Source organism: Oxyura jamaicensis, chromosome 12 (assembly GCF_011077185.1).
Source record: "Oxyura jamaicensis isolate SHBP4307 breed ruddy duck chromosome 12, BPBGC_Ojam_1.0, whole genome shotgun sequence".
Classification (NCBI taxonomy): Eukaryota; Metazoa; Chordata; class Aves; order Anseriformes; family Anatidae; genus Oxyura; species Oxyura jamaicensis.
The window spans coordinates 10,528,916-10,551,736 of record NC_048904.1 but is presented as its reverse complement, the minus strand read 5'-3'; the positions used below and the strand labels follow the sequence as shown (position 1 = coordinate 10,551,736).

At 48.2% G+C, this 22,821-nt stretch overlaps 1 protein-coding gene across 1 annotated transcript in view; it reads left to right on the top strand.

The window, feature by feature from the left end:
• Positions 1-18,419, top strand: part of ABTB1 (ankyrin repeat and BTB domain containing 1) — a 29,123-nt gene extending 10,704 nt beyond the window's left edge. Inside the window, exons 8-12 of the mRNA XM_035337551.1 lie at positions 2,947-3,062; positions 8,591-8,689; positions 9,318-9,485; positions 12,754-12,954; positions 14,788-18,419. Coding sequence (XP_035193442.1) covers positions 2,947-3,062; positions 8,591-8,689; positions 9,318-9,485; positions 12,754-12,954; positions 14,788-14,994 — 791 coding nt within the window. The 3' untranslated portion in view covers positions 14,995-18,419. The remainder of the gene's footprint in view (positions 1-2,946; positions 3,063-8,590; positions 8,690-9,317; positions 9,486-12,753; positions 12,955-14,787) is intronic.
• Positions 18,420-22,821: the final 4,402 nt, after the last annotated feature.

Below are 22,821 nucleotides of genomic sequence, written 5' to 3'. Positions count from 1 at the left end.
ACTTCAGAGCGACTGCTTGCATGTGGACTGTGCCTACAAAAAGAAAAAAACATTGCAGTGTTTGGAAGAGCTCAGACAGGGTTTGTCCACACTAAGCCATAATCCTTCCTTCAGAAGTGAATGTTTTTGAAAATAAACGTTCTGTAGTTATTTCTACAATTTATACAAAAGGTTTGGAACAAGGATTATGATTTTGTGATGCTCACCTTCCTAGTGGAGGCACTGGAGATTCAGAATTAATTGTTGTAGTTTGCTGTGGCACTGGGAAGAGGAAGCATGAGGCATTGCCTGGGTGTGACACCATTTTGTGAAGGTTTGGAGGTTTGGTGTTTGTTTTTTGTGGTGCATTGACTCAGCTGAAACAAAAGAATACGAAGAGGTATTGAGCAGCGGAAGTAAAGGCAGCTGATGGATTGGGAGGTGATATTCAGTGCTGTACAGCTGGGCTGGACTGGGAGGGAAGACAAAATTGATCCTTCCTCAGCCAGAGTTGGGTTGTTCCCTCCAGCTCCCTGCATTGTTTATGTTGTCTGCTCCAGAAAGCCCTTCATTCCTACCTTTTGCTAAAGGTGATGGTCTCTGCTGCTTGCTTGCAGCCAACAGCTTTTTCCTGTTTTGTCACTTTGATTTTTTTATTGCTTCTGTTAGGAGAGAGTTGCATGTGATACCAAATGCCGTACTCCTGGATTTTGGGGGAGACGGTGTCTGAAATGTCTCCTGGTAGACGTGCTCCTCAGACAAATCACCGTTCTTTCATGGTTCTGTGAAAGTGCACAGATGCTTTGCAGATCCCATGAGAAGAACTCTTTCCCTTGACTACTGCTTAAAACTTGCTGGGTCCATTAGTGCTCACAGAGCCTGATTGATTTGGCAACATCAGGCACTACACAGATATAAATGATTCTCTCTGCCATAAAGAGTTCCTAATTGCACAGTGAGAAATTTGCTTCTCTCACGCTGGTCTGTAAGTGGACAGGGCTCTTCAAGAAATGTGTTTGAGTTGGTGCCAGGCCTCCTTTTGGCTTATTTCCCCTATCTGAAGGTGGCATTCAGCGCTAACAGAGCGGCCCGTCTCCCTGCTGGCGTAGCTCCATGTTTAGCAGTGATGGCACCTGGCTGTCTTGTGCTGGTAGATTCCCCTTCCTTTTCCAGTATCCTTTGGGGATATTCGGCCTATCTGAGGCACAGTGGTAGCGTATCTGAAGGGTGCAGCAGTAATGCGGAGGAGGGGGCGGAGAACTTGTTTTGAGGCACATCATGGTCTTGTTTCGCCCACGGCCCCGTGAAGTCATCTGATGGAGCTCATGTAGTGCTGTGCAAAATGTCAGGAAAAATGAGGTCTCAAGGTGGCGTGATTCACCTGCGAGGGGTTTTAATGCGGTGAATCATACCTGTCAAATTATTCTGAACGCTTCAGTGTGGGGCTGCTTAACTCTTTTGTCCTTGAGAGTTAACTTTGCTTCTCTGTGGCACCCAGCAGCATCTCAAACCTTCCTTACCTCAGCTTGGCTTTTGCCAGCAGTGCGCCACGTGTTTCACATGCTTCCCTGTGTGCAAGGGACTCCTGAATGTCTCACATGCTCCAGTCCTCACCTGAAGCAGGCTGGCTTGAAAACAAACCTGAGGGAGGTGGCCAGGAAGAGGAGCGGCTGTGCCAGCAGCAGTAGTGTTGCGGTGCGGTAGCTGGACAGACACTTTGGTTTGCTGCTTGTTTGAAGTTGGAACATTCCTCTCTGTTATTCACAAAGCTGAACTTTCAAAAGCAGCAAAGCTTTCTTAAGGCTTGGATTTTATAAGCTTTGCTTATGTCCTAATGCTTGCTCGTCTTGCCTTTTCCAGTGGAAAAGGGGATCGATGACAAGTGCTACAGCAGCCTGCTTTTCTTCTGAATGAGGGATGGCAGGTTTAAATGTTTGTCTCTCATGTGATGGCACATTTAGTTCTCAGTAGGTTCTGGAGGGACTCCAGCCTTCTCTAAGATGCTGGTGTTGGAGCAAATTGGAGACTTGTGCTTTAGCATCAAGAAAAGCAAACCCTTCTCTATGGGCATGGCAGCAGCCTGCAGGCCTAGTGGTGTGCAGCAAGGCTGTTGGCTTCAGAGAGCTCCATGTCATTTTGATCATAGCGAGACCACAAAACTAAGGGCATGTACATTGCTTCCCCTTTACCAGGCTGTTTAGTGACAGGGCAAAACAGGAAAACATGCTAAGTCTGAAAAAGGCAAACAAATCTGTAGTCCCTGTGTGGTTTATTTAGTCTCTTTGGTGGTGGTGGCAATGATATTTAATGCTTGCAAACAACAAAGGTGTACTCAGGACACCAGGTGTTTTGGGGGTCTTTGTGCTATGGGATCTCCAGGTAGAGAGTAGAGAACAGACTCAGGTGCACAGAAGTTACTACCAAAACAAGAGTAAATCCCTTTGTTCCCTGACATGAAGTTAGGAAGGCGCAGCTGAAATGAGACCCATGAAAGCACATGCAAGAGCGGAGAGGCATGGGGGGCAGCTTCATTTTATCCATTTTATCCCTCGTCAAGGGCTTCACCGTAGGTGGTGCTGTCAGTAGTAAGGATGGTCAGCCGGAGAAGTCACTGTATGGATGACTCTTGCAGGGATCAGCAAACTGTAGGACAATCCTCAGCTATACCTGATGACAAGGATTGCAGAGAGCAAGTTGGCTTCAAATATGCCTGTAGCAACTTCGTGTTCGCTAAAATGTATATTTTGGTGAAGACAAGACAGGCAGTGCCTTCCAGCTCTGCTCACGAGCTGTAGTGAGAGCTGCTGTGTGCATGTTTACGTAGGGCAATCACTTGTGCATTGCAGTAGAAGCTACGCAGCAATAATGCTGATGTTTCCTGGAGTCTCTTTCTTTTCTCTAAATGGGAGAAAATGTTCGTATGGGAATTTAGGCATCTCTGCTGTTTTGTTTTTTTGCTTCTTCCAGTTTCTTCCAAGCCAGGGACCTGTGTGAAAGTGCTGACGATTGAGCCCACAGGTAACTGCCGGCTGCAGGAAGATCTGGCTCTTCTAGCAGACTGCGCCCTGCCAGCCGAACTGCGGGTAGGGAGCATTTATCCTACTTCTGGTCTCTCTGGGGCTGTGGTATGTGTTCACATGTGTTCAGTCTCATTCTCTCCATTTGAGTTTAATGGTTGCTTGTTTGCTGGTGTTAATGCTCCAAGCTGATTTTGTAAATGCTGAAGCATTTTATTGCTTGGAAATGCTGTAAAAGTATTTAATGAGGCTGTCAGTGCTGGGCCTTTCACTCAGATTTCTCCCCCGGCAGGGATCTTGGTAAATGAAACCCTTGCCGTGCAGTTGGTGGGGATTTCCCCATTGACTACAGTGGGACAAGAGTTGGCCCCCAGCTCTTTTTCCTTCTCTCTACCACCCTTCTTGAATATCAGAAATAGTTTATCAGTGGGCACTGTTACCCGAGGGGACGTATAGATGGAAGATGTTTCACTGGGCTTACTTGCTAGGACCTGACACCCTGCAGCTGAGAGGTGCTTTCGTACCCCAGCTATTTTCAACAGAAATGAGTCCTTATGAAGCAAATTTAACTTGACTGGCAATAGATTTGTTTTTCATAATTATGTCTTGTTGATCCTTAGAAACAGTCCACAGACAACAGAATGATGATCATTACATTAAAATACCATCAGGATTATTAGGTAGACTCAGATATGCAGGTATTTGCACCTAACTGTGGGAGAATAGGTTTAATATTAGAGGTCTTCATTCTCCTTGCATCTGTTGCTTTCTCTAGTACCAGTAGTTTCACTTTGCTTTTGTCTGCCCTCTTTTCCTTTCTTTTTCATAGCAAGCACTGAATTTAATAACATGAACTCATCTTTGGTGGCTGCTATGCCCAGAGGTTGTATGAGTGAGTGCTGTAGCAAAGTTTATTGCCTTTTTTCTTTTTACTTTTTATCTCCTGCTGAATAGACCTGTACGCTGCAGATGTCAGGGAATTTGATGAAGTAGAGAGGATCCTTTGCTGTGTGTGTGTGCTCATGCAGGACTGCGTGCGTGTGCATGCAAGTGCGAGAGTGTGAGTGACCAACCTGAGGGACAGAGTTTCTTACCTGCAATATGCCAGTGTGTTTTGTGCTGCTTTTTGGCAGATAACATTTCTTTGAGTACTGAGCTCTTTATGGAGGTAGTTTGTCAGGTTTCCACCTACCAACGCAGACATCGTTCCGATGTAACTTCCCTCCCCCAGGTAACTTTGTGTTTGTCTGTGGCTCTCAGTAAGCTTTCCTATATGCTTGCAGGCTATAAAGAGTGGTGATACTAAAAGTAAGCCTTAGTATTACCTCCCCAGGAATTAAAAAATGGATTGTGGCCCCAGAACAGGGAGATTTACATAAAATTTAAGTCACTCCACAAATAAAGGTAATGCTTTCTGTTTGATTGCTTGTTCTTAGATCTTTATACCACACTCCTCTCAGAGTTAAGGTTTTCTGCTCAAGGGTTGGAAACACTTCCCATGTAATTCTTTTGTGTAGAATAGGAACTGGAAGGAAAATATGAAACTTGGAATAATGCAGCCATCTGACAGTGCCATGAATGCCTCTGTGAGTTGTGGTTTTCTTGCAATGTTCATAGACCAGAAAGAAAGCAGTTACAACAGCGTTAGTCTTGTTAGGGCTGTGAAAGTGAAGAAGGCATGGGCACACGCCTATTCAGTAGAAATTTTGTCTGCCGTGCACAAATGTGTGCTTTTTTAAAGACAAATAAATTCTAAAAGTTTTCCCTGTTTTTCTCTCTGTAGGGTTTTTTTTCTTTTTAATTAATTTACAAAGAATATATAAACAAAGGTCATCATCCTATTCCCATTTATCTCTTCCTAACGTTTGCAAATTGGTAAATTCTGTGAATAAAAAATCTTTGTCCTGGACAGAGAAATCCTCAGTCTTTCAGGGTCTGACACCACACAAGGAACAGTATACAAACCATTTAACTCAAAATATCAGGCACAACTGAATAGTCCTGTTCAAGTATCTGTGTTCTCTAGAGAAAGGTAAAGGTTTTCTAGCTTATGCAAAACACGATTGGTGTTTGGCTTCTGGGTAAAACCCAGCATTTCTGGATGGCAGTGCAGGTAATACCCAGAATTTGATGAGGCATTCTGAGCTGCTGTACATGGTGTAATGCCGTACCACATGGAACTGGGGTGTATGCCACTTTCTATTTCACTATGAACAAATAATTTACATGTGATGTCTTTATATTAGAATGATGCAGCAAACTCTGTGCATCTCAGTTGCATGGTTTGGTGCTGAAATATGTGACTGAACCAATAATTAACACTTGATATACAATCATGGTTCGTTGCTGGCTTTGTCAGAGAGAACTATCTATTCTCTGAGCTCTTAAACCTGTTTAGAATCTTCCAGCCTTGTTTCTCATTTGTTACACTTTTTCTGTGTATGCATTTAAAAACGTGGTGGGTGTCACTGTTGTGTTTTAAACTGGTAAGAACCAGCATTTCTCTGACCACAACTTCTTTATCGCTTTATTGCAATAAAATTTGGCAGTGACAGGTTCAAGTAAAGTACCATCAAAAGCCAGGCAACTGTCAAAAATGGTGTGGCTTTCCACTGTCTGCCTAGCTCGTCATCTCATGCCTGCCCGGTGACCTCTGAGTTAGAAACTCCAGGACTTCCAGCATGGAGGCACATCACTTCCTTGCAGCTGTTTTTTCATTCCTTTTCAACTGAAATCTTATTTTCCAACATAAGATGAAATCAAACGTAGAAGGATCAGTGTGCCGTGAAATAAACAGTGTGCTTTCCATCTGTAGCCACATTTGGTGTGGCTACAAAAAATGTGGCCATTTGTCATTTTTGGCATAAAGGTGAATCTTGTACTGCGTAGAAACATTTGGAAGTAATGTCAGTACAGCCATGTGGTGTAGTTATTGGTACTTATTCCTGGGCTTTGCTTCCTCTGTTTGGCAGAAGCAGCTGAACTGAACTATTAAAAACTTGCTTCCAAATTTTTTATCCAGTCCACTTGCATCTGATTATGGGCTGGTAATCTCCTCTTGGATCGCTAACCCCTGTATTTTGTGTTGTCATTTATTTACAATTGAATCTTCTTGCTGAGATAATCTCCTGGCCAGGGTACAAATTGCTGTCACTGAGCTGTTCTGTGTGGTTTTGCTTCCAGCTACGTTTCTATTTAGGCACTAATAGCAAATTCATAGCAGCAAAGACTTGATCCTTCTGGTGGCAGGGAGATCCTGCGAGCGTTCGCGCTGTCTGGTGCTACAGAGGTGTTGAGAATATTTCTGCATGGTGAATGAGATACTGTGAAAGTGTTTGTACCTTGTAGGCTAGACTGTTTTGTGCCTCTTGGGCAGCATACTTAACTTTGCAGCTGTGCTTTGCCTGAGCAGAAGTATGCTAAAGAAGTTGCCTGAACAGGGGCACGGGAATAAAATGTTTTTCTGCAGGGAAGAAAAGACAAGGCGAAATTTCTCAAGTGTGACAAGGGAGGAGAGTAGAAGTAGTAGAGATTTAAAAGGGGAGTAAAAGGAAAAAGTCTGTGAAGCCACTTCGTGCTGACTAGGAGTGACAATGACATGACGTTGCTTTTGTCGTATGAATTGGAAATGACCTTGTAAACCTGAGCAGTTAGAGTGCCGACCTGGCAAGGCTAGGAGCTGGAATTTGAGCCAGTAGGATTTTGCAGTTTGAAAAAAACTCTGAGCCGAACAAACTCCCATGTCCATCCCAGAGGCGTGAATTCCTTCTCCAAATTTACATTTGGGGAATGAAAGAGGAGCAAAGGATGGATGACCGTAGGAGCTGGGGAATCAATGTGTCGATCTAAACTTGTGCTGCGAAGAGTGGCATCTCATGCAAAGCCTGTTTCTACTTGCCTGTGAAGGTGTTTTTTTTTTTTTTTCTTAATTTCATATCAGAATTTCTAGGAGAGGACATGGAAGCAGTGGGCATAGAATGGGGATAGCAGCAGGGCAAATAGAGCAGGCAATTGCACCGTGGCTACTAGCCTTTGTAGTGGGATGCCACAGAGCCTGCCTGCAGATCCCAGGCTGGGGTTTGTTCATCGCCTCCAAACGTGGGACACACAACAGCAAAATAACAACCCAGGAAAGCCACAGATGGGGCAGTTTGTCTCATCTCTGATACTGGAGGTGTCCTTTGTGTTAGAGCTGTGTAAGAAGCAGGTAATAGATCAGGTGTGGAGTGTTCCCTGGATGGCTGCGTCTGTTCCAGGAGAGAAGTTCCCTGGTGGGGATGTAAGGGAAGGGCTCACAGTAGGGAGGAAGCATTACTGTGACAGCCCTGCACACAATTTGAACATTGCTGGGCTTACTCACATATGATTAGGAAGCAGAGGCTGCCAAATGTTGCTGTGGACAGATGAAGAGTACAGCAAATGGGGCCAGATTGCCACGTTTGGCGGTTTTGTGAGCTTTTGCCAGCCTGGTGCCTTGCCACATCCCAGGACCTGTGTAAGAGAAACACCACTGCATACAGGCTGAGCTAGTCTGAGAGCACCACCCCAGGGTATTAGGGCTGTGCCTTTGTTTAGTCCTGGAGGGAGGAGTCATCTGGCCTCTTAGTAAAGCTGAAAGCGTGTTGCTTCCAGTTAGGATCGAGGCAGGCGTGTTGGAAACGGATGCCTAGGTAGTCTGTGATGGGAGACTGGTCTTTGTGGTCAGCCCAGGATTTTCCCAGGTACAAATTTGGGATGTAACATTCCTGGATGAATGACAGAGGTAATAAACTCCTTGTCACAGGCAGCACAGGAGCATGTGTCTGGAAAGCAAGAACCAGGGAAAACTTTTGTTTCCAGAGATTAATTGTCCTGGTTACATGACTGCAAATACAAACTTTATTTTTTTTTTTTAGCAACCGAACACAGAATAAGGTAGAAGTGAAAATATTTGGAAGTGTCACTTTAAAATAGCATAAGGCCAACAGATTTTTTTTATGTGTGTGCTGTCTTTGTTGGCATGTGGGACTGGGAGGAGGTGTGTTGGTGTTAAAATAATTCACTGGAGTATTAATACCGCAACAACACTATCTTTGGCTGCAAATCAAATGAGAAATTTAAAATGTGCTTTGGAAATGTTAGATTATTCAAGTGAAGCAGTAATTGTAGCCAAACCATGTTAAGATGGTTTATACATCTATGTAATCTATACTTTACTACATCCACCTGGAGATCTACACAGTAATGTGCTAGTCCTAAGCTCTTGTAGGCTTATCATACCCACTTTGTGAAATAAACTTCACCTCCAGTTGATTTTCTGCCTTGCTAGGTGACACAGAAATGCTTTCTGGAGGTGTATGGAAGGGTCAGGGAGTTTTCATTGAAAAGGGAAGCAGCTGTAACTTGCACCAGGAATATCCCTATCAGGAGTGCAAGGAGTGGACTCCAGTCCCTCCCAGCGAAATCTTTATTCAGAGCATCTCTGGTGCTGTGTGTTGCGCTGAGAGAACGGATGGATGGTTGCATCTGGGAAGACCAAGAAGTCCAAACTCAGTGTCCTGCGCATGTTTATGGCAAGAATGTTAAAGGCAGGATTTTCTGATTTCTTTTCCCAGGTTGGTTTTGGGGAATTGCCATTTGACAGCACCGACAACTTCAACAGCTGTCCTGATGTGTGTTTCCGGGTGGCAGATTACAACTTCTTGTGCCATAAGGTATGTGCTTGCACTATGCCTCGTTCTTCTGTTCTTTGCCATGAGTCTACCTGTCTCCCCCACTCATCCAGTGCTGGATACACTTGGCAGAAGCAGCATTGCCTCATCAGCTGGAAAACACAAAGTCTCGCTGCAGCTGGAGACTGTGTCCAAAACATTTAATAGAACATCAAACCCTGCCTTTCTTGCAGAAGTGAGGAGATAAATTTATGAATTCAGCTACAGCATTCACAGTGACAAACATCCTACTGCTGGTTTGTGAGTTCAGTGCCTGGAGAGGGGAATGTTTGATTTACAAGTAAATCAAAGTACAAATACAAGTGTTCTTACCAGTAAGAATAGATATTGAGATCCAACCGCAGCTCAAGCTCCTGCCCTAGTCCCATGCTACTTGTGAATCTCTTAAGTTTACAAATGCTTTTTGGTTCTGAGGTTAGGCAAGATTAGAAGTAAGTTATGGAAAAAGGGAGGAAGAACTCTCACTCAGAGATTGAAGATGCAGCTTAGGAATATAGGGAGAATTGGAGTTAGAGAATTTGAGCTTCAGAAATATCTTTGAACTGCTCTGACAGGTGGTCAGCAGTGCTGTTTGGCAAGTTGCTAGTTTTGGCCTTTCTTTCTTCTCCAGGCATTTTTCTGTGGTCGCAGCGATTACTTCAAAGCACTACTTGAAGACCATTTCTGTGAGAGTGAGGAGCTGCAGACACAGCCCAGCATCCCTGTGGTGACTCTTCACAACATCTCAGAAGACATCTTCATCCGGGTCCTCTACTACATCTACAGTGATGATACAGAGGTACGGCCAGCCACAGAGCTTTTCCTCCTGTGCTGTTTAATTCCCGAGGTGTGCACAGAAGAGTTTTTCTGCAGCATCCTGGGGATGGTTTCATAAATACCACTGCCCTACTCTGCTACTTCTCTCTGTCTGAGGAGCCCACGTACTGGGACTTGCTGTGAGCTCTGCAGGGAGATGGCTTATGTGCGTGACATTCAGGAAGCAAATCCCCACTCTTCCATCCAATGACAAAAGTTTGGAAATTAGGTTTCGTGCTGCATGTCAGGCTGGTAAATGCAGGTCTTTGCAGATTTCCCCCTTGGGCTCTGGAAGGATAAGGTGGGGAGCTGCCAGTAGATGGCAGATCGAACACATTTGGAGATGTGGAAAGGTTAAGAGATTCCTACTTATTTACCCTTGGCATCATGGCCCACTTTTCCATTTGTAGCAAGTAATTATTGCCACTGTTATTATTGCTGGGGTGGGCGAAGGTTCCGCTGGGAGACCAAGGCCTTGCTGTGCTCAGTATTGCAAGCAGGGACACACAGGCTCTAACCCACACAATTTTGAGTCTAGTGGAAGGTGCTGCAAATTTCAGCAGTTAAGCAGCTTCCTGCTTTGATTTTGTGGCAAATGCTTTCCACAAATGTAGCTACAAGATGCCAGGACACATTCTAGCAGTAGGGCAGTGATCAGAGACTGCTGCACCTGCCAGTGTCAGTTTTTCCAAAGCAGCTTTCATGCTCTGGGTTAGGTGCCATGTCCAGAGAGCACATGCAGCTGCGACCTTATTTCTGCTGATCTGTTCACCTCTGGGCAGCAGCCAGGAATACACGGTAGGGAGAGATGTATTTAGCAGGCAGCAAGAGCAGGATTGCCATTGGTATGCCAGAGAGCAGATGCTTCACTTGTCTGTGGTGTCCCCTCAGCCGTGCTCTGAAGGAGCAGGAAGGGAGGGCAAGAACTGTGTTGTGGTTGTGAAGATGCTCCTGACCTTGAGACCACACTGCCATGGGACCCTGTTGCCTTCCACCACTGCAGTCTGCCTGCCTTGCTCATGATGGCTCACAGGAAGGATGTTTCCCAGTCAGCTGCTGCTTTCCAAGGGGTGCCTCAGCTGCCCTAGCTGGCCTTGGGGCAGGACAGAGCAATAGCAATGTGTACGAATGGAAAGGGTCTTGCTTGCATGTTTCTTGTGCAGGATGGTGCCATCACAGGCACTAGCTTGGATTTTAAACTGAGCAGCTAAGTTGTGAGTTTCTCTGGAGAGTTATCTGGCATGGAGAGCTACCAGGAAGAATGGTGAAGAAAACAGGAATATAGCTCAAGTTTCACACTTATGTGTGGAGTGTTCTCCCTGGCCCCTGTATTTCTCCAGCCAGATGTCAACACTCTTGGTTCCACTTTTCTTTTTCCAAAGAATTTAAAGGTTTTTCTGCTCTGTAGTAGTGACAAAGCTTGCAGCAGGAGGTAAGAGTATGTACAGAGCCCAGGAAGAGTTCCAGGCAGAAAAAGAAGTTGCTGATCAGAATATTTGTGTGGGCTCAAGGGAAGTTTATGGAGGAGGCTGCTGCCATCAATACTACTGACTCAAACACCTCCAGCTTGTGAGGTTCCTGGAGCCTTATGAAAGGACAAAGCAGCACTTGATCAGCAATCCCCAAAGCTTTGTTACATCACTGTGGCACTATAGCATTCATGACATGTCTCTAGCACATCTTGCATCCTTCTGCACAGCTGTTGCGGGGTGTTGTACTGCTGAGACATTTGCTGTGAGTAGAGTGTCCAAACACCGGTGTGGACAGCTGTAGGGGAGGAAATAATCAGCCTTTTGCAGTTGTCAGAGTGAGCAACCACACGTGCAGATGTGGATAGCAGTGTTTTTGCTGCTGAGCAGTTTTCAGGGCGGTGCACCGTGCTGCACTAGAGTTATAGTTCCTCAGTCTAGACCAGTGTGGCTTGGTCTCTAGATACAAGTGATCGTGCTTCCTCCCCAGCCAGGATGTGCTGTATGCTGCAGATTGGCTGTCAAAATGCATGTGGGTAAGTGCACTCTTTGCACTTCACATTAGCGGGACCAGAACTGTGCAGAAAGTGGCTCTAGTTCCAGGTTAGTGACGCAGATGGCTGACTAAAATAGGATTTGCCCAGCCAGGGAGGATAGATTGGGTGAAGCTGGAGGTGGTGTCTCCAGCATTACCTATGGCATTTTTTTATCCTCCTATTGCAAGGAACAAAAGTATTCAAGAGGGAAATGGGAGGCTGGTTCTCTACCTCAAGAGCCTGAAAATGTTAAAGGCCATTAACAACAGTGTGAACTTGAGCATCTGGTACATGAATTTAGTTCAGTTTGAATGCCTGTCAAAGCTCCAGTAATATTTGATGTGCAGTCTGTTCCACAGTCAGCTGGGCTTCACATGCAATTTATTTGGGGTACAATTTTCTGAGTGCTTCATCTGGCTCTGATGCATATGTCAAAATACTTGCTTGTGGCTTGAAAGCCCCACGTGATTTGACCTCCTTTTGATACTGTGATGCTTCCAAGGAGCCCTGGTCCTGACAGTACCTGCTGGGATTGCTGCTAGCTTTGAGAGCTGCCTTTGAAGCAGAGATGAGTCGTGTGCTGTCCTTTTGCTTGCGGGTTCCTTGATCTTAGATCTCTGCAGTGCTTGCGTTCATACTTCTCATTCCCCTTTTCAGGGTCTGGTTTGCACCTTCCAGGTGTAGTTTGATAAGACTGGGAGTTCCCAAAAGAGAAGAGAATGGCAGGGTGAGCAGGAGGAAATGCTGGCTGGCTTCACAGAGCCAGTTTGAGGGAGGAACTTAAGAGAATTTTGCACGTTTTTCACAAAATGGGAATCCAGAAGTAGAAAATGGGAGGAAAAGCCCAAGTGTGGACACGGTTCTCTGTTCTGCCAGCCAATCTCCTGAAAGGCTTTCAGTACCTCTGCTAAAAGCTACCTCCTTCTGTTACCACGTTGAGTATTTCTGAGCAGCCAGCATGCAGCTACACTTCAGTGTTTCAGCATTGCTTTGTGCTTAGGAGGTCAGCTGCAGGATGGCAAACTTCATGCTTTATGCTGAGCAAGCTGCCTCTGCCACGTTTTGAACTCTATAATGACCAAGTGGCAGACCTAGCCCTGAAAGGATGAGCTCCTCTCTTTCCAAAGCAGTGTTTGGGCTAAGCAACATTTCAGGGAACCTCTGTTAAGACACAAAAGAAGGCAGTTTGCAAGGGATGAGTGAGGTGGGTAGGATTGGGCAGTAATTTCCCTCTTTCTTTTGCCAGCTGTCCCCGGAAAATGCCTACGACGTGCTGTGCGTGGCAGACATGTACCTGTTGCCCGGGCTCAAGCGCCTGTGCGGCAGGACCTTGGCGCAGATCCTCGATGAGGACAACGTTGTCAGCATCTGGAGGATTGCAAAGCTGTTCCAGCTGACCCGGCTGGAGGACCAGTGCACGGAGTACATGGCAAAGATCATCGAGAAGGTAGCAGAAACACTTCCCGCTGCGCTTAGCACATGTGCCCATAAATTTAAATGCACAGTGAGCTGTAGACTTAATGGTTGTGCGTGGTCTGTGATAAATAGCTGCCCTCTCTGGTTTTATGTGCTTCCTGAAAAAGAGCAGCTGTTGGGTCGGAATACTCGTGGTGAGTTAGGACAGAGGGTGGGAATGTCACTGCAGTAAGCCAAATTCTGGGGGCTGTCTAGCACAGCCCTGTGGGCTATGGGGTGAAATACATGCCCCAAAAGTTCTGCAAGTGCTGTGAGTAGGTGACTTTCACCAGGCTTTCAGACACCGTGGCCAAAGCAGCAGCAGTGTTGTCAAAATGCATCAGCTGCAGCCTGGAGAACCCCATGGGGCTGGCAGGGGAGCTTGGTGCAGGAAATGTGTGCAAGTGTTCACACACAGCCTGCTCGGGGTGGGGAAGTGTGGTCTTCCTGGCATATTGCTATTGAATGGAGTTGTCAATATGATCTCTCTCCTTTAGGATGACAAATCTAACTGTAGAGGTTCTCATGGGGGAAATTTGGCTGTTGAACAGCCAGAAATAATTAATCTAATGCTGAAGTTTTCTTTATGAGGCTCCATTTAAGCGTTACGTTTAGTGATTATAGCCTGAAGTGTCAGGACTCATGGACTAAGTTGCCTTACAGAAGGACAAACTAGAATCTATGTTATTTTTTTATTTATTTTTTTGTCCTCAGACAGGTCTCTCTAAGTGGCTTGTACAGCTCACATGGGAATGTAACATTTTCACCTGCAGTTTGAAAGGTGTGAAATTCTTTCTAGCTTGTGAAAACAGTAAAGGAAGTAACTTTAGGGCTGTTATTTTGTTCAGTGTATTGCTTGGGGATGATAAACACATCATAGTGCACCCAGATTCTGGCTGCTGAAAAGAGAATTTGGTTTGAAAGCTGAATTGATACCCCAAGTAGTAACTGGGCAAGGCAGAGCTTTGCTTATATGTTCCTCTTCCTCTTTTCTAGCCTGAGTGGGCATCCTTGGACCCAGTGCTGGCAATGTACCTTTTTAAGGGTGTTGGCACAAATGGAGCCAACCCCAGCTGTTAAAACATCAGCAGCTGCCAGCATCTCGTGGAGATGCACTGATGATGGCAACGGGGAGAAATTCTGGCAGTGCGTATGGCACAGACCAGGGCTCAGCAGCCCACTGTGCCCAGGCGCAGTTGGGTCGCACAGACGGATGGAAGCTGCCTCTCACCCTTCAGCACACCACATGTTCCTGGAGAACTCGGTGCAAAATCATTCATGGGTGACCTGATTCTGTCAGGTTGGGCACAGAACAGAGCAGCTGCATTGCTGTGATCTGCTGGTGGTGGTGGGGCTGAGAGCCGTGGTGGAAGCAGAGTCGTCTGGGTCTCCCGGTTCTGCATTGGGCACAAGCGCCTGCTGCCTTGCCTGTTGCAAGATGTTTCCCAAAGGTGTCTGGCAGAATCTCCTGGTTTCCACTGCCGGTTCCTGCTAGGGAGCTTTTCTGGAAGGAATATTATGTATATTCATGTGCCCCGATAGCAGAGCTAAGGATTCTTAGTGGGTATTACAGTGTGCTGCTTGAGGTGCAGGTTACTCACAGCTGTGGCCACTCACTGTTGGAGTATTGCTGCCTCCTTCAGGTGAATAGCAGGGCACATCTCCAAGTAGTGCCTGAAGGAGACACGGGAAGATTTGATGCCCTTAGGATTCCCTCTTCTCCCAGCAGATCTCTAAAAAGTGGATGAGCACGTTATTCCAACAGTTTACATCTCTTTACCCACCTTCTTGTCTTCCTAACGATGTTTTTGTCCGCCCCATCCAGCTGGTGGAGTCGGAGGAGTTTGTGGCTGCTGTGAAGGAGAATGCAGAGGCTGTGGAGGAACGGCAGGAGACTGACTCCATTCCCCTGGTCGATGACATTCGCTTCCACATCACCAGCAATGTGCAGACTTATAGTGCCATCGAGGAAGCCAACCAGAAACTTGAAGCTCTGGAAAACCTCCTGGCCAGTATAGGGCTTGAGTGCTGATGTGTGCAAACCCTGCCTGTCATATGCAGCCTGCGTAACCCCCAGTGGGTTGGCTCGGAGTGCAAGAACATCTGAGTCCCTGAATGTTTCTTTTCCTCTACTTTGTCCTCCTTCCCATCCACTTCCAGGCATGGTTTCTTTTTAATTTATTTATGTCTGGACATTTGCATGTCTGGTTTGTGTTTGGTTTTACTTTGTTTTTGTGTCTCTTTTCGGAAGTAGCTCCCAAAGTTCAGCCTAATTCAGTAGCTGCTGCTTTGTACGATGCACTGCTGATAGGAGACTGCAAGCCATGGGGGTGAGGGAGCTGCTCGGGGGGTCTTGCTGTGCCTGGTGTTAGGACCCGTCCCGTTCTGTTGCCCAATAATACGCTGCTGAAACTGGTTCATGCCAGGGTATTTGTTGAACTGCCAGCAGCAGAGGAAGAAAACTGGATTAAACTCTCCAAATAAGTGTATTAGAAAGAAGGTGGCCTTTCTTTCTTTCACTGTCAGCATTATAAGATTGGCAAAGGTGAGCAGCACTTCCCTAACAGAGATAGAAGCACTTGGCTGTGTGGAAGCTGCTGTTTTCACCTGCTATTCTAGTTAGGAGGAAAAAGTCAAAGTGATTTCCAGGTCTTCCCTAGCTTTTCATTGCCTTGAAGTGTTGTCATTTGGATTTCCACACTCAGAGGAGTGGAAAAACTCAGATTTTACAATACCTGAGTTCTGACAGGTGGACAACGTATATGCAATCAGGAGGGGAATACAGAGCAAAAATTTGATGTTTTCCTTGTGCTGCATGTGGTGCAAAACTTCAGAATTTAAAAGCTTTGCTGAACAAACATCTTTGGTAATACAGAAGAGACCAGAGACCTTCCATTCCTAGAAAGCAGTAGCTTTTGGTGCATAAAAAAGGGAGAGCGCCCCTTGTCTCCCTAACAGGGGAAGGAAACACCTTCTTCTTGGAAACAGCACTTTTCCCTTTCTCTTGGTCCATTGTGGTGGAGCAAAACTGACTTGCTGGTTGGGTTGGGGGAGGGGGGTCACCAGAAGTCTTCTGAGAAAGAAGAAGGGGCCTTTTGGGTCTCCCGCGTGGCAGCTGTCCCACTCTTCGACCTTCTGGCTCTGCTCAGCCTTGTAGGTTCATTGTTCTCCAGGAAATTCACTGTTTGTACTAATGAATGTTTTGGAATCTGTGTTCTGCACTAGGCCATGTTATCTCTTCGTCTCCTTAGACTCCTCATGAGGGTAATGATGTTATTTGTCCCCAGCACCGATCAGCAGGTGATAGGCCTGCACAAAGCTCCCCCTGCCAAGTAGGCTGCCCTGAGAGCTGTTTATCTCCAGAATGGCATGTTACAAGAGCTTCAGGTCTCCAAGGCTCGGGCCAGGCATACTTTCAGTGCTGTGAGCTGGGGGGGAAGAAAAAGCATTGTGTGAAGCACACAGGGGATCTTGCACAGCTGGTGGGCTGCCATTACCAATATACGTTGTCATTTTGGTCACTCTGTGCAGCAAGAGTTTAAAATAATCCACGTCGAGTGTGCTTTTAGTGTTTGAGGTGAGAACTGGGCACAGGTTCCCTGCAGCTCCAGGGTCTTGTTTCCTGTAATGGTGGTGGCGCTTCACACGGATGAGGAAAGGGTTTGGAGATCCAGTGTTTGGCAGGGACTTGCTACAAGTGCGCATATTCTGGCAGGATGGGTCTTCCTTCCCTGCTGATCTCACCTGGTCAGGCACTCATGCAGAACTGCAAACTCTGCCCCTGCTCAGAGAATCTGCCTGTACCTGGCACGTGTTGCAGCTCACGTGGGCAGACTTTGGGCACTAGGCAGGCTGGGTTCAGCTGCAGTGAGAAGGCGGCACTGGGCTTCAGCTGGTGTATGTGAGAAGCTGGGATTTGGCAAAATCACGTCAGGACTGAGTTGCACTAACAGAAGCTGCAGGCAGGGCTGGCAGGGCAGGAACGAGGTGCAGTGCCACTACCTGGACCCCAGATGCCCGTGCACGTTTTCGTCTGTGTTTAACTGGTTTCTCCTGCCAAGCAAGTCTCTTTGTGACGGGAGGTAGTGGCTGCATGGCTGCTTCACTTCTGTTTCAGAAAGCTTGTGAGGAAGCATAAGGAGTTGTGGTTTGCTTTCTGCAGCCATACGAGGGTGGGGGAAACGGGTGCGTGGTGCAGGGTGTGTTGCTGTTTGGGAGCTGCAGGAGCGCGCTTCTCTTTGGGGTGGTGGCGTGGAGAGGAGCTGTGTGTGTGTTGTGTGATGTGTAGAACGTGTCTGTGCCCATCTCCAAGCTTAGTTTGGCTTTGACAAGACCTCCAAAGAGACCAGCACAACTTGAACTGGTGAAGGCATCTCAGTAGATTTGAGGAGGGGAATGGCTATTTGGAAAGCTTGAATATGAATTCCCATGTATTTGGCCAAAAGAAAGGTGGAAGAGGAGAGCTGCCTGTTTTCTTGCTCAGCGAAGCGTCAGGCTCATGAAGCCTGCAGAAACAACCGTCAGCTTAGCCCAGCCGGTTCAGTTGCCCTGTGTTTCTCCTCCATTTATGGCTGAAGATGACACTGAACATAAGCAGGATGTTTAGTTTTATCACGTCCCCTCTGCTTCTCCTGCATAAATTCCCCATCTGACATCTCAGTAGTCAGCTTCCCACAGCAACGGTTGTGACAGCCCCGCACGAGGCTCGCACGGAGCCCCAGAGAGCAGAACGTGGCCTTTGCCTTCTGTTTGTACCGAACAAGATGTAGGAGCAGGATTACCGAGGAATGTGCTAATTCTTTTCTCTGCAGATGCCTCAGCTGCCTAAGCAGGATGGACGCTGGCAGTGGGCAAAGCGGGAGGACAGCAGAGGAGGGGCAGCAGTGCTGGGAAGCGTTTTCCATATGGCTGCTCTTAAATAATTCCATTCCCGTGTCCTTAAGCGTGGAGCGAGTGGGGCTGTGGTTGTACACGTGGGAAGAAAGGTCAGCATGGCCCTTTGATCTGCTCTCCCAGCAGCCCAGTTCCTCATGGACTGCTGAGCAAACCCCTCGGCTGTCCGCGTGCACTTAGCGGCCGCTTCTGTGAGCCCCGCTGGGTCGGCCAATTACTCGGGGTCCTTTAACCCCCACCCTTTTGGCAAAATAGGGCTGTGAAAAAGCATGCATAAGCAGATGGTCAGCATGCAGGCAAGCTCTCTAATTAACATGAGCCAGGTCAAAAAGTAGATTGGAATTCACTTTATTCTTGCTGCATATAATTTTATCACGAAATAAAAAACTTAGGATTTTTCTTCTGTTGCCGGCGTCCTTTTTGTGTTCTGTTGCCTCTGTCCGTTTTATTTACTACTTGCCACTTGTTGAATTAAGAAGATTGTAAAGTTTATCAGAGCAACAATATATTTAAGAAGAAATGTATAAGCATGTGTGCAGCAATAAAATAGTATATTTCACTATATCTGTTCCCTCCGTAGCCTGTTTGTTACCAACTAACATCAGTGTGCCTTTATTTCTGAAAGGACTTGGTGGGTTCTTCGGCACTTGTTCCTGCACTTGGACCAGGGCTGGCTCTGTACCAAACTTCCAAGGAATGAGGAAGATGTGACTGCTCTCCTCCCTGGTGACCTGCTCAAACAGTCCTACCACAGTTGTAAAGCACCAACTTGTTTTTGCACTCCTTTCTCCCGGTGTTGTGTTTCGTGAGCAGCTCCGTGGTGCAGAAGCGGTCAGAGTGCTGGTGGCGTGTCAGGGAGATGATTTTTATCTTGGGGCACTGCTCTGGGCAGTCCCCGGGAGGTCAGTTGTCTGTTCCTCTCTGCTTGTCACCCCATGCCTTTGTTATTGCTGGCTTCCTGTTAAATCCAAGGATGGAGATTCCTCAACCTCCATGGAAAGCTCTTCCTGTGCTTAACTGTGACTTGTTCAGTGCACTCGTGGTGCCCTCGAAGCACGTGTTTTCTCCAGCCCTCAGGCCTCTTGGAGTGCCAGGCAGTCTTTCCTCTCCCCTCTGAGGACACACACTTACTCTCCCTTCTGCCCTCTTGTATGCCTGCGTGGCTGCGATAGTTCTGGTGGCAACTAGCACGACGAGCTGCCTGCGCGCGGACTCCGGAGCATGACTTGGTTTCAGAGAGCACGGATCCAAGCACCCCCCTCTAGCTCCCTGTAGGAACGCGCAGCTCTCAAGGGGGGAGAGCAATAGTATCTGAGTGACTAATGCTGCTGAAGGGAGGGACCGGGTCTGGCAAAGTTCAAGCATTAATCAGGCTTTTGGGACTCAAGGAGCGGTGCTTACAAGGAGTATCACTGTGCTGCGAGAGCCTGGAGTAAAAGACGAGTTATCTTTCAGAGACTTGAGCTGTTGGCGTTGGTACAGCCATGGTCAAATCAACAGTGGAGATGGCACCTTCCCACGGAACAGCTCTCAGTCGCTGTGTGTTGACAGACTCGTCTGCTCAGGGTGACACTGAGCTTTTCTGTCTTGCTGTGGGCAGCCTGCTGAAGGCTGTCGCAGCTCGGGGAGCTGGATTGTGTCTGGGCTCGGTTTTTAAGGATGAAAAGCTCCTGCTGGGGCTGGCGACGGAAAGCAAAGGCTTGGCTTGGTTCTCTGCTCGCGGGGTGTGTTGGCAGAGCAGGTTTTTATTTTACCTTCTAAGCTAAAACAGATTTGACATAACAAATTTATTAAGATAAGAGATGCCACGCTGGCAAACCATTTGTCATAGCTGGGGCCTGTTTGGAATAAAGGTGGTGGGGCTGCCCGCCTTGAAGAAGCACCAAGAGAGGAGGGCGGTGACCTCCTCCTGGGGGGTTATGGTTGCTTTGGGGGTTTCAGGTTGGAAATTGGCAGGGAGTTACTGGCAATAACGAAGGCGAGGTCTGCAGGGAGGCAAGCTTTAAGCTAAGTGTGAACAGCATCTGGGGAAGGCGTGTACGTGCCTACCACTTTTCCTGGCCGTGGTTAACTTTGTAAGCCCGCGGGTTTCAGGCGAGGTTTGAAGGGGCACTTCAGGAGATGAAAGCAAGCCTTGGAAGAGGATCAGTACCATGCGAAGAGCTAGCCCTGGTCTCGAGGGTCTGGTTGCTCAGTTCCCAAAATAAGCTCTGAGAAATGAGTGAGAGAGCTTTCCTCTCCCTCCTCCTGTTGCTGGCAGAGCAAGCTCGAGGGGAAAGAGAGCAGGATTGGAAAATGCCATCTGCTCCAGGGCTGCTCCCTCCTGACTGCAGCTCGTGTGGTTTTCTGACAAATCATCCCAGGGGGTCTGCTTTGCTCCCTGCGCTCTTTGCTGGTGTGACAAGACATGAGGCCATTGCTTTGGCATGGTGTGGTAAGCAAGAGGAAAATTGGGGAATGCTGTGGCAGGGCCAGATGTGTTGGTTCATGGGCTCGGGTGGAGCTGGCTTCTTTTTAAGTAAAGCCAGAGGAGCGGGTTGTAGCTTTCCTATGGAAGAAACTGAGCTGGTCTGCATTGTGCTGGTGTCATTAAAACCCTGGTAGGAAGAAATGCCTCCCTCTTCAATCTTTTATCCTATTGCTGCTTTGCTAGCCGGGGTCATCCCAACACCATTTGTGCGAGGCTCTGACAGTGATGAATTGTGCAGGGCTGTGCTGAGACCTGCTCTAGAGGGAAGGAAAGTAAATACGTTAGTTACCACTCCTTGAGATAGGCTTCTGGAGATGAAGGCTGATCTTTCATATCAAGGCTAAGATGACATTATATCTCTCCCTTCTGCTCAGAAGGTTTTATTCTAACACATTCTTGGCACAGCACAGCAGAACCACCAATATTTCTATGAATTTTATTAAGCTTGCTTCCATAACGGGAGCCAGCAATCTGCTCTAACTCCTTCCACCCTCCTCCTCCCTGGAAGTAAAACTGAACTTTTATCCAGGAGTTTTAAACCAAGTTTGTTGGCGGCAAGTTCAATCTCTTTCAAATTCCCCAAAGCTCTTGTAAGGAAGCTAGGAATGCTTCAGGCAAATTGTCCAGAAAGATTTTTCTTCCAAGACGCTTCTCCTTGGGAGCAGCATCTTCACAGCCGTTCAGGGCATGGGCTCTGTCCTGCTCCTCCTGGGGTGACTGCTCCTTCCCTCCCCGATGCCTGGAGGAGATGGCAAATCTTGTTTCTAGATGTTACGAGACCTTCTCTGATCATGCGTGCAATCAAACAAGAATCTTTTGGCACAAGTGGAAAGTGTTTCTCCTGCTCTGCCAGCTGTAGCGCTCGCACTGCGCTAACAGGGCAGCTCAGGCGTGCGTGCAAACTCGGGCATTCACTGGGGGCCCGGGACTTGCCCGTCACGCGAGTGCCCCCGGGCTGGGTTTGGGCACAGAGGAGATGCAGTGGGGGACACGCACGCGCTCAGCACGGAAATAGTGGGCTTGGTGTTCAAAGTGCACGGGCTGAGCGCTGGAAGCTGGGCTCCGCTGGCGCTTTTGATGTGGCCAGCACAAGGGCTGCCCTGTGCTGTGGGCAGGATGCTTGTCGCCTTCGCTCCAGCACAAAGCTGACCCCGCAACCCATCGTGAGGGAACATCCGTGTTTTTCCTCTGGATCAGGAACCAGAGCTGTTTGCATCCAGTGTGTGCACCCCTCCCGCTCCAGGGTTTGTTTTGCTGGCCCGAGCACAGCTGTGGTGGTGCCAGTGTGTTTGTCATCTAGATGAAGACAAGACCATGGAAGGAGGGCTGCTGGCCTTGGGAAGGCCGCAGAGGCTCTGCTTCTGCTGGGGCTCTGCCCTGTGGTCAGTCGGGGTTGCTTGCCCTTGGCCGTGGGGCCTTCCTACAGCGATGCAGGAAAGGTAGCGCTCATCCTTCCCACCTGAGCTCCACTGCTTCCCCTCTGCCCTTCTCCTCTCTGCGTGTTATCTTTCAGGACAGCACAAGTGTTTTCCATGCTGGACATCCTGTCCTCCCCTCCGCTCCACCCCAGGCCCAGCAGGTCCCTCTGCCAAGTTTCCTTTGCTTACACATCAGCACGTACCGTGCGACCCATCCCAGCTCGTCATTGATCTCATAGGAATTGTTTAGCATCCAAATTCCTGGAGTGCTTCCAGGCACTGAAGAGCTTCCCCTGCCTGCCCTGCTCCACGCGGGGAAGGGATGGGGTCTGCTGTCCCCGTGGTATCACTGCAGAGGCCGGGGGACGCCTGCCCAGCCCGGAGAGGAGCTGCCAGCTCGGGGCAGCACAAGGCCTGGCACCGGCTGGGGGAACAGGCGCAAAGCCTCAGCCTTCCTGCCGGCTCGCAGGGTCAGGCCACGAGCACGTGCTAAAAACAGCAAGGCCACCCACAGCCGTGACAGATCGCTGCACCCCGGGTGGTGGCGGTGGCGTGGAAACGCTGGGTAAACCACACGGCCAGAAAGGAGGATGAGGATGATGAAGGGTGATGGGCTGGGCACAGGCACCGCTTTCCCTGCAGGGGAGGATTCCTGCAGCAGGGGCACCATGAACGCACTGAACCGGGGCTGGGCTGGCCGGGCTCTCACCTGCACTGGACACAGCCTGATAGCCGGCGGGGGGCCGGCCCCGTGCCCCAGCCCTCTTTGGAGTCACAGCCGGGGGCACGAGGTGGCATTTACCCCGCTGCTCCGCCTGGCCGTGGTGCAGATACCTCCTGTTTGCATTGGACACGTTTCAGGACAGAAATAACATTTTAATGGGCTTGTGGAAGTGTGGGGAACAGGTCTCAAAGCAGGGCGAGCTTGTCTGACACCGCAGGCTCCTCGTCGGCTCCGGCCCCCTGTCCCATGTGGGGCAGGAGAAGCACACAAGGAAGCAATGCTGCGGTGCCACGAGCTGGCTCTTGTTGGGCTGCTCCGGGCTATAGCAAACAGCAGCGCAGGGCTGTGGGTTTC